At 47.0% G+C, this 11,192-nt stretch overlaps 1 protein-coding gene and 1 long non-coding RNA gene across 5 annotated transcripts in view; one reads left to right on the forward strand and one right to left on the reverse strand.

Annotated features, from left to right (window-relative positions):
• Nucleotides 1-1,223, forward strand: part of LOC109578711 (uncharacterized) — a 39,509-nt gene extending 38,286 nt beyond the window's left edge. For all 4 annotated transcript variants that reach the window (XR_011565152.1, XR_011565146.1, XR_011565147.1 and 1 more), the window contains 2 exons: nucleotides 235-447; nucleotides 917-1,223. This is a non-coding gene — a long non-coding RNA (uncharacterized lncRNA). The remainder of the gene's footprint in view (nucleotides 1-234; nucleotides 448-916) is intronic.
• ATP1A4 (ATPase Na+/K+ transporting subunit alpha 4) overlaps nucleotides 1-10,766 on the reverse strand; it is a 33,543-nt gene extending 22,777 nt beyond the window's left edge. The window contains exons 1-10 of the mRNA XM_070783613.1: nucleotides 10,635-10,766; nucleotides 10,205-10,386; nucleotides 9,962-10,021; nucleotides 7,893-8,096; nucleotides 7,044-7,157; nucleotides 4,476-4,610; nucleotides 4,097-4,214; nucleotides 2,343-2,611; nucleotides 396-594; nucleotides 36-145 (exon numbers count right to left, since the gene is read on the reverse strand). Of these exons, the coding sequence (XP_070639714.1) occupies nucleotides 36-145; nucleotides 396-594; nucleotides 2,343-2,611; nucleotides 4,097-4,214; nucleotides 4,476-4,610; nucleotides 7,044-7,157; nucleotides 7,893-8,096; nucleotides 9,962-10,021; nucleotides 10,205-10,354 (1,359 nt within the window). The 5' untranslated portion in view covers nucleotides 10,355-10,386; nucleotides 10,635-10,766. The remainder of the gene's footprint in view (nucleotides 1-35; nucleotides 146-395; nucleotides 595-2,342; nucleotides 2,612-4,096; nucleotides 4,215-4,475; nucleotides 4,611-7,043; nucleotides 7,158-7,892; nucleotides 8,097-9,961; nucleotides 10,022-10,204; nucleotides 10,387-10,634) is intronic.
• Nucleotides 10,767-11,192: the final 426 nt, after the last annotated feature.

Genomic DNA, 11,192 nt, shown 5'->3' on the forward strand with positions numbered 1-11,192 from the left:
CACTGAAATCCCCTCTACCCGCTTGGGCCTGACACCTTAGCTATGGGAAGGCTCTCCTCATTCGCCTTAAAATCAGCCCGGTTGCAGAGGCCAGCGATTCGGGCCAGGATAAACCAGGTGTCAGAGCCCTTGGCAAATGGATTCCCTGAGGAGAGAACAGAATTGTGAGCGGTGGGGGGGTGGGGGGGTGGGATAGGAGAGTTTGAAGCAGGGGGTTATTTGCCTCCCATTCAGCATCCAGACACTCCTCAGAGACGCCGCCTCTTCTCCAGGCCTCCTGGCTCTCCTCTTACTCTCCAGCTCTCTCCTCAGTGTCTGGACTTAGCACACCCTCTCAGCTACCCATCACATCTCCCACATCCTTCCACTCTCTGACCACCAATGCCACCAGTCACCAGTCTGTTCTTCAGTGGTGTCCGCCTCGTAGATGGTCTTGTCGAACCACAGGTGGGCGACGGTCATGCGGTTCTGGGTGAGGGTGCCCGTCTTGTCAGAGCAGATGGTGGAGGTGGAGCCCAGAGTCTCCACCGCCTCCAGGTTCTTCACCAGGCAGTTCTTCCGAGCCATGCGCTTGGCTGTCAGGGTCAGGCATACCTAAGGCCAGGAGGAGGGGAGAGGGGCTTAAATGAAGAGGAGACCTCTGCTATTCACAGCTCTCTGTGGTTTCGGAAACCTGATCATTTTTATTGCTCTTTTAATTTTTGGTACTTATTTCCCTTTTGTTGTCACCTAGTCTTTAGAAATCCCATCTGTGGCCACAGTAAAGGAAATTAGGAAAATGATTTTGGTTTGTACTTTATGGCAGAGTTTCAAAAAAAGAGTGCATTCCTTTACCAGGGTATTGTAGAGAATGATCTCCTATTCCTTCTGGAATATTCCTCTCCCCCTTGATCCTTTCATCTTTTTTCTTCCACAGCCTCTTCTCCATTCAAGTTCAGGCCACACCTCTTTCTCAAGCCCAGTCTTTGCAAGGACCACGTTGATGACTAACCTTTGACTGTGGATAAGATGCTGGGGGCAGAGGAGGGTTGCACCAATAGTTTAAAGAAAGAATGAAGAGGAGAGAATGATGAAACTAAGAAGGACTGTTGCAGCGCTGAAAAGGACTTGAGAAATCACTTAAAACAGAAGATGTTTGTTAACCATAATTCAAGTGAAAACCAGGCATGCGGCAAGGTTATTTTAAAAGCAAATAAATTCTTAGGCTGTGGTTATGTACAGAATTTGAACTGTGGAATTTTTATTTACATAACATCATGAGTCCTGATGTTTTTGTGCTAGTCCAGCCACTCCCTAGATATTGTTCTCATTTCCATTTTAAGAAGGATATTGATAAAGAAGCACATGCTCCAAACAGGTGTCTGAAGATCATGTCACAGAAAGAAGGGCTAAGGGAAAAGGGATTCTTTGACCTCCCCCACTTGGAGAGTTTTAGGGGACATAATGGCTACTGCAAAAAAATTTAAAGGGTAGATTTGTAGAAGAGAGAGAATTGACTTATTTTGTGTTCCTTCAGATAAGAAAACTAGGATCAAACAGAGAATCATATGTCTATTCAACATAATGAAATCTAACTAGAGCAACTCACAGAGAAGGCAATGGCACCCTACTCCAGTACTCTTGCCTGGAAAATGCCATGGACGGAGGAGCCTGGTGGGCTGCAGTCCATGGGGTCGCTGGGAGTCAGACACAACTGAGCGACTTCACTTTCACTTTTCACCTTCATGCACTGGAGAAGGAAATGGCAACCCACTCCACTGTTCTTGCCTGGAGAATCCCAGGGACAAGGGAGCCTGATGGGCTGCCATCTATGGAGTCGCATAGAGTCGGACACGACTGAAGCGACTTAGCAGCAGCAGCAGAGCAACTCAGCAATGAAATGAAGTCAGATAAAAGTGGGGTGGGCTTCCCATTACTAGAAATCATCATCTCCTGCAGATTTCATACAGGATATTCGGCATTGGTTGAAAGGTTGAATTTCTGTGAACTCTGAAGTCCTTACCAGTAAGATGCTATAATCCTAATAAATTGAGGCCCTGGGGTGCAGAGAGTTGGCCGGGTTCACCAGCCAGTACACCCAGGACTGGGACTTACTCTGGGTGATTTATAATCTAATGCTTTCTGCATCATAACTGACTTCTTTTCTCATTAAAGAGAGAAGGCACCAGAAAATACGGGTGGAGGAAGTCAGCGTAACCTGGGAACTAAATGATTTGACATCTGTGTATGCATTGGAGTACTCTGCACTTGAGAGGCTCAGCCACAAAAGAACATACGAGTGACTTCACTTCCTTGGGGGCAGTTTGTCTGCCTTGGAGCCACCCAACACCCTGGTTACTCACTGTGACGGTGGCCAGCAGTCCCTCAGGCACGTTGGCCACAATGATGCCGATAAGGAAAATGACAGCCTCCAGCCAGGTGTAGCCCAAGATAAGCGAGAGCCCAAAGAAAGTGACACCCAGGAAGACGGCCACCCCTGTGATCAGATGGATGAAGTGTTCGAGCTCAATAGCAATGGGGGTCTTGCCCACTGCCAGACCGGAGGTCAGTGAGGCTATACGGCCCATCACGGTGGAGTCTCCGGTGGCAATCACAATACCTTGGGCTGAGCCTGTGGATGAAGGGGGAAGTCTGAATCCGGAAGGCTGTTGGATTTGGTTCCTACATAGAGAAAACTGTCACTGGTCAAAAACAAGGGTCTCTGAGAGGTTATTACATTCTGCTCTCTTTACGTTTCGTTTGTACAAGTGAGGGGCTCCTACTCTGAAAAATCTCAGATTCCACAGTTCTCCAGAGATAGCCAATTTTATCGCCTAATCGCCTTCACCGTCAAGGTCTTCGTCTTTGTTGCACTTAATCTAAATATCTCCTGTTGCCTGCATGTTTCTCATTTTGTCCGCGGCAGCTGAAGAGTTTCCTGAGCCCCAGGAATAGTGGTTACCCTTCTGCTGGAATCCAGCGTTCCCAAACCCCCCATCCTCTAACCCAGGGCTTCTCAATTTGCCCCCCCAGGACTCATCTGGCAGCATCTGAGTTAAGACCGAGATGGGAGGGGTTGCTACTGGCACCTAATGGCCAGAGAGCAGGGTGCTGCCAGACATCCTGGCACTCAGAGGACAGCCCTCCTTCCCCTACCAGCAAGAACGCTGCCCAGGTGTCAGTAGCGCTCTGCCTGGAGCCCCCTCCCTGCTTTGCTGGCTGGAGCCAGTCTGACCCCTGCTGGCTGGCACAGGCCATAACAGTGGGGCTTCTGGGCCCTAAGTCAGGAGGCAAACTTCACACACAGGATGTAGAACACTCAGGCATGCGGCTTGAAATGAAGGACCCCACAAAGTTCTTTGCTTACAATAATTCTTCTTACCTTACCACAATGACTGAAATTCCTACCATTAAAGTTACAGTCAGAATCACCCAGAAAAGCAACATATTATAGAGATAGCTCTTATTTTTTAATCAGAAAGACTCGTGCCTGAAAGTTCAACTTTTCAACGTACTAGCTGTTTGCTCTGGGGCAAGTTCAGATTTCTAAAGTCAGCACCCTCTCTTGGGATGCTGAGGAGAAGTTAGGGCTTACTTCAGGAGAAGAATGAATTAGCAAGGCTGAATAATTTTCTTCTCTTCTAAGCTATTTTCAGCTCATAGAGCACAGTCCATTCACTACATAGAATAAAAATAGCTACAATTACAGGGCACTTAAAATGTATTAGGCCTTGTGCTAAGCATTTTATATGTATTATCTTCTTTAACCCACATAAAAATTTATGGACCAGCGACTTTCAGTATCGTCATTGTTCAAATGTGGAAATGATGGCTTTGACCTTTAATTTAAGATCGTACAGCTCACGAGTGAAAAAGAAGGTAGCCTATTTACTAGCTATTACATTCCCTACTACCTTTAGATGATAAAGAGTTCTAGAAATCTTTGTTTCAACCTTTGCTTCTTTTTTTTTTGGCACGCAAGATCTTAACTCCCCAACTAGAGATCGAAACTGTGCCCCCTGCAGCAGACTGTCGGAGTCCTAACCACCGGACCACCCTAGGTGACCACCATCAACCTTTACTTTTGAATCTAGGCTACTTATGATTCGACATTCACCTTCCACACAGTTGGTGGAGAAGAAGCAGATATTTTGGGTCTCCAGAGGGTTCTCATTGGTGAACTCAGTGGAGCGGGACTGGGGCTCTGACTCTCCTGTCAAGGATGAGTTGTCCACCTGGGATGGGAGAGAGGAGGGTCATAAAGCGAGAATGGAAAAAAAGATTTACACAGATGACACATCTTTTTCTGCCACCAGCATCATCATTATCGACACGCAGACAGAAACATAAACTTGCACACCACTGTAACCTCGAATTAGCTCTTGTGACTTCTCACGGTTCCGAATAAGATGGTAATTTCATTAACTGAGCCCAGGTCACCGCGGTGCTCAAAGACCACACTCGGCCTCCTTCCGCAGCGTTTCACACCCCCTCACCTTACATCCTTGTGAAGAGATAAGCCGGATGTCAGCGGGAATCCGATCCCCACCCTTCACTTCTACCAGGTCGCCTACCACCACTTCGTATACAGGGATCTGAAACTTCTCTCCACCTCGAATGACCAGAGCTTGCTGTGGGAAGACAGTGTAGGGTCATTTCCAAGGCTCTTTTCTCTTTCCCATCCAGTTCCTGGTCTCCTGTGCTCTGATTCCCACGGTCACTCACCACATCCTTTGTGCAGATCACTTTGGTAGATTGCAAATTCTTACCATCACTGTCTGCAGGGCCCTTTGATGCTCCTCTCACTTACACCTCATGTAGGAATGGGGTTTATCTTCATTTCTACATTTAGGTTGGACCGTATGGCTTGCTTTGGCCCATAGGACATTAGCAAATGTAATGCAAGCAGATGCTTAAAAAATGCTTGCACACTGGGGCTTGCCCTCTGTCACCATATTGAACAGGCTCAAGCTAGCCTCCTGGAGGAAGAGAGTTTATAAGGAGAAAGGCCCAGATGTCCATGACATCTCATCTGAGGCCCCAGACACGTGAATGAGGTCATCTAAGACCATCCAGCACCAGCTAAGCCCAGCCCAGATCCGAAGAACAGCCTAGCCACAGTGAGAAGTATGATATTTGTCGTTTTGAGCCACGGTGTTTTTATGGTGGCTTGCTAGGCAGCAGACACCGATAGGCTCCAAACTCCCACTTCATTCTACCGAAACATTTTCCCCTGAACTCTTACCCAAGGAAGAAATTAAGTTCTGTTGACATCAAAGGGAGAAGATCCTGGGCTAAAAGGCTAAAACATGACTATGTCATTGGGATAATCTAGAGCCTGTCCCTCTTCAAGTTTCCAGCCCTGTGCCTAGGAATGTCCTTCTGCCGTCCTGTTTTCCAGGTTCTCTAGAAAGGTTTTATTTGAAAATAATCTAAACTTTCAGAAGAGTTGCAAGAATAAAAATTGTACCAAGAACACCTATATAACCTTTACCCAGACTCATCTGTTAACATTTTACCCTATCTGCTTTGTGATTTGTTCTCTGTCTCTACATGTGTGTATGTGAATTCTTTTTTCCCCCAAACTATTTGAGGGCAAGTTACATACATCATGATCTTTTTAAAAAAAATTATCTTTTTTGATGTGGACCATTTTTAAAGTCTTTATTGAATTTGTTACAATATTGCTTCTGTTTTACATTTTGTTTTTTGACTGTAACGCATGTGGGATCTTAGTTCGCTGACCAGGGATCGAACCACATCCCCTACACTGGAAGCTGAGGTTTTAACCACTGACTGCCAGGGAAGTCCCCACATAAGTCATGATCTTTTATCATACATACTTCAAGGTGCATTTCCCAGGAATTAGGTGAAGGAAATGGAAACCCACTCCAGTATTCTTGCCTGGAAAATTCCATGGATAGAGGAGCCTGGTGGGCTACAGTAGTCCATGGGGTTGCAAAGAGCCAGACATGACTTAGTGACTAAGCATGCAAGCATAAGAATTAGGGTATTAAATAACCATAAAATGGTCACCAAACTCAGTAAATTTCACATAGACACAATACTTTCATCTGCTGTCTGCATTCCAGTTTTATTGACCCAACATATCCTTAAAGGCATTATTTTCTGCTCGAGCACAGGATTTGGTCTAGGGTCAGATACTGCATTTAGCTGTCATGTACATTTAGCCTCCTTTAATCTGCATCACTGGAGAAGGCAATGGCACCCCACTCCAGTACTCTTGCCTGAAAAATCCCATGGATGGAGGAGCCTGGTGGGCTGCAGTCCATGGGGTCGCTGGGAGTCGGACACGACTGAGCGACTTCACTTTCACTTTTCACTTTCATGCATTGGAGAAGGAAATGGCAACCCACTCCACTGTTCTTGCCTGGAGAATCCCAGGGACAAGGGAGCCTGGTGGGCTGCCATCTATGGAGTCACATAGAGTCGGACACGACTGAAGCGACTTAGCAGCAGCAGCAATCTGTATCACTTCCATAGCTGTTCTCTGTCTTTAAAAACATTGACATTTGAAGAATCTGCCTTCCCCAACCCCCTGTGCCTCCACCTTACTTTTCTTGGGGTAGAACCCAATAGATTTGAGGTTTCATATTATGCTCATTGGACTTCCCTGGTGGCTCAGACAGTAAAGAATCCACCTGCAATGCGGGAGACCTGGATTAAATCCCTGTGTGGGGAAGATTTCCTGGAGAAGGGAATGGCAGCCCACTCCAGTATTCTGGCCTGGGGAATTCCATGGACAGAGGAGCTGGCCGGCTGCAGCCCGTGGGTTCACAGAGTCAGAAACCACTGAACGACTAACACTCTCATTATGCTCATTAGATTCAGATTATGCATTTCAGACCAGACAACTTCAAAGGTGATGTTTTTCTCAGGGTACTTTTAAGGCCAGACAGGACAAAACTTAAATGAATTCACCCTCATTATCAGCCTCACACAGTCCACTCATGGTAGAGTACAATTCTTCAAGGGACATAAAGTCATATATTCGGTTACATTCTAACACATTCTCTTACTAGATCCTTCCATATGAATCCTACCTGAGGTACCATGTTCTTAAAAGATTCCATGATCTTGGAGCTCTTGGCTTCCTGATAATAGGAGAAGCAGCCAGTGATGATGACCACGACAGTTAGTACAATGCCCAGGTACAGCTGCAGGTAGGGAAACCAAGGGCTCGTCAATAGGTTCTTTCCTCCCTCTTCATCCTCAGAAAGTCAGTTTGCAAGGGTAATAGCCATTTTTCTGGGTGGAGGAAACCATGGGACTCAGCGGGAGAGCGCAGGGGTTGAGCAGAGTCTGAGACGGCCTGGATCTTTCAGCTTCAACCCCGAGCTACAGTTTGGAGCCAGCAAAACTCCAGATCCAAGAAGCGCCATCTTTTCCTCTCCAGAAAGGCTACTCACAGCGGGAGGGGGCTTGTGAGGGAGATGGACAGGAAGGAGAGAGATTAAAAGTCTGCGAAAGAGAATGGACAGCAACATGCTTTGATGATCAGTCGGGAGGATAATCAAAGGAGAACAAGTTTCTAGAGAGAACTCTGTATCTCAGGGAGCTGAGTCAGATGCTTTCTTTTTCCTTTTTCGGCCACACCACATGGCTAGCAGGATCTTAGTTTCTTGACCAGGGATCAAACTTGTGCCCCCTGTGGTGGAAGCACTGCAGTGCAGCGGAGTCCTAACCACTGGACTGCCAGGGCATTTCCAAGATCTTTTTTTTTTTAAAGAGGCTTTCTAGATAAAAGGGAAACCAGGAAGGACCAAAGCTCTCTTAGCAACCCCTGGGAGTACATTGATTTGGACCTGAAGACTTCAGGAGTGCTAGGCTGCCGAGCAGAAGAGCAGCAGGGGCTGAGCAGAGACTGGGCAGCCGTGGTTGAACAGACTCACGTTGTCTTTGGTGGTGTCCTCATTGAAATACAACTGGATGCCGAAGGCCACGAAGCAAAGAATGGCACCAGTCCACAGCAGGAGGGAGAAGCCGCCGAATAGCTGCTTGCAGAATTTGACCCATTCTGGAGTGGTAGAGGGAGGGGTCAGTGCATTGGGTCCATCTCGAGTCAGGATTTCCTGCGCCTTTTCAGGGCTATGGCCCTGTGTGGAGAAGAAATAGGGAGGAAGGGAGAACCATGAGAAGAAAGTAGCTGTCACAAAGGAGAACCTGGCTTCAGAGCACAGATCTGCCGTTTATAGCCCCAGGATAAGTCGAGAGACCAGTGAAGTTCTCCGAAGGTCAGCCTGGAAGTTCTTCCTACCTAAGTGGGGTTCTAAACCTTGCATTACAGAAGGATATTGTTTAGCCTCCCTACATAGGAAGGATTTTTAGTTTATGGGTTGATTCACAAATCTTTTGAACACCTGTCTTGGGACGCGTACAACGGTAGAGTACTGAAGTGAGTAAGACTGATGCTGGGCCTAACGGAACTCCACCTCCAGTGAGGAGATGCATATAAACGATTTATCATACAGTGTGCCAGGCTAATGGAATGATGAGATACAAAGCATATGCTTATAATGTACAGACATCCACACTTTGATTCTTTAACTTGGAAATAGAAAAAAACAAACAAGAAGCTAGATACATGAAAGTAGATCCTCACTCTAGCCTGGTGCATAAACTTGGGTGCTTTTCCCTCTGAGTGACAGTGAGAGAAAAACCTGCTAGAGGATTGTAATAAAAAGAAGAAGAAGAAAGTAGCTTCTCTTAAATATCCATCAGCCACTCCCCAACCTGCCCTGGAAAAATACAATTTAAATAAAAACAGGACCCGTCTCCCACGCTCATCTCTGGTTACCAGATGGTCACCCTAAGACCCTCCAATGAAGAGATTCTAGAGCTCAGAGGAACTTACATTTCCAGGGCTTTTGTTTATTTGTGATCATTGTATTAGTGGTTAGAGTAGAAGCAGCAGCAGTGAAGTGACAGCAGCGGTAATATACAGTTTTGCTGTTAAACCAGCAGTTCTCAAAGTGTGGCCTGGGGACCTACAGGGTCCTGAGATGCTTTCTGGGCAGAGGGGATCCACAAAGCCAAACAATTTTTTTTTTCTTTTGGCCACAAGTAGAGTCCTAACCACTGGACCATGAAAGAATTCTCAAACAATTTTCATAATAACACTAAATTGTTGTTTGTCTTTTCACTCTCATTCTCTTGAGTATATAGTAGCATTTTCCCAAGGCTACAGGGCACATGATACTACAACAGAGTTAATGCTGAAACTATGTGAGAATCCAGCAGTCTTCTCCTAAAAAGCTAGATGTTAGATTTGCAAAAATGTAAAATACCACTAATGTTTTTGCTTTGAAAAGCAGTTGACATAAAAACATTTGTACTAATAGGTAATAGCTTTACTCTTACAAATGAATTAAGAAATACTTTTTAATCATCTTAATTTTAATTTCTAATATGATAAATATAGATGATAGATGTGTGCTGTGCTTGGTTGCTCAGTCGTGTCCAACTCTTTGCCACCCCATGGACCGCAGCCTACCAGGCTCCTCTGTTCATGGGATTCTCCTGGAAAGAATACTGGGTTGCTATGCCGTCCCTTCAGGGGATCTTCTTGACCCAGGGATCCAACCCATGTCTCCTGCGGTACCTGCACTGCAGGTGTATTCTTTACGGCTGAGCCACTGGGGAAGCCTGCTAGATGTAACCCACATAAGCCAAAGCTCCTTGGAGTCCTTGATAATCTGTAAGAGTGTGAATGGGTCCCCGGGACAAAGGTTGAGACGTGCTGCCCTAGTCCATCCTATTCTTTGCTCTAATCCTGAGCTCTCTTTGGAGTAGTTACCATTATCGTCTTTTTCGGAATGTGTGTCCTTGGCTAGGTGCAGGTTAAGGGTCAGAACATTGACCTTCAAGTCAGCGGCTAGATTTCCAGCTCTGCCTTTGTCCTGGGAGCCTCAGGGTCGGGGATGGAGAGCCTCTGCCTCCCTCGGGGAACTCCTCCACTCACCCTGGTCAGGTCCACAGAGTACTTGGCGCTCAGCTCATCCAAGGTTAATTTGTGATCATCCTGAGGAGACAGTAGAGCCACTGAGGGTCAGGCGGTGACACATCATTTCCAGGGGAAACGTTTATGGGGAAGAGGGGAGGCTCTGGCCTGCGTGATGAATTCTCAGGGTGAGATATTAGAAGGCTGAGGGTTGAGAGAGACTTTGGAGGGCAGTTTGCCAGCACCCTCTTCAGCTCTTCTCACCATGACTACTTCCTTCTTCAGCTCCTCTATATCTTTCTTCTTTTTTTTCCTCTTCATTTTTTTTTTACTCATCTTAGGACTGTTTGTAGGTCCTGGGTTTGGATTCCGCTCATGAGGTGTCACGGCCCCTTTTTTCCCTCCAAGCCCCATGGTTTTCCCTGGATATGGCTGCCCCAGATCAACTGGTGGGAAGAAAGCAAAGAGAGTGAGGAGTGTGAGGGGTCAGAGGAAGGAGGAGACTGGGGAGAGTGGAAGACCGGCTCATGGAAGGGGGGCCAAGGGAGGCCGGCAGGGAGGGCAGCGGTGAGGAAGCCCTGGATGGGGAAGGGGGAGGCGTGGCGGGGTGAGAGGAGCCTGGGCCTAAGTCACAGGAAGGAGAAGGGGTAAGGCAAGGGAGCCAAGGGAATGAAGCGTGGAGGGTGTTATGTGCCTCAGTGCTGAAGATGCTACAGGACCCTGAGCAGGTAGGAAGTGCAGTGGGCTTCAGGGTATGCTGGAAGCCCCCCAGTCATAGCCCCGGTGGCTCCAAGGCAACGCCCAGGCCTGTGGTCACAAAGGCCTCTGCAAAGTTCTAACCCAGAATACACAAGTCTTAGTCTCTGGGTTTGGCAACAATTGGAGCAGGATCTGCCACAGAGACAATTGTAGCCTGAAGGCAAGACTAGAGCAAGGTCCCAGCCTGGTCCTGCCAGCTTCCAGGACCCAGGGGTACCCCAGATAGCTGACTCAAAAAATAAAGTAGGCAATCCGTATGTGAGTGTGCTTTTGCAGAAGCGCACTTCCCACAGACATTGACTTTGAGCTTTTGGTTCTAGGAGATCAGATAGCAGGTTAGGTCAGACTTTGGACTTTTGAATCAGTTCTGGCTTTGAATCCTGTCTCCTCTGCTTACCAGAGGAGTATGGCTTTGGTTAAGTCACCTAACCCCTTTGTGCCTCTCTTTCCTCATCGTTAGAGGGGGATGCCATCTACATTGTAAGCTGGCAAG

This window comes from Bos indicus, chromosome 3, assembly GCF_029378745.1.
Source record: "Bos indicus isolate NIAB-ARS_2022 breed Sahiwal x Tharparkar chromosome 3, NIAB-ARS_B.indTharparkar_mat_pri_1.0, whole genome shotgun sequence".
In the NCBI taxonomy this organism is placed as follows: Eukaryota; Metazoa; Chordata; class Mammalia; order Artiodactyla; family Bovidae; genus Bos; species Bos indicus.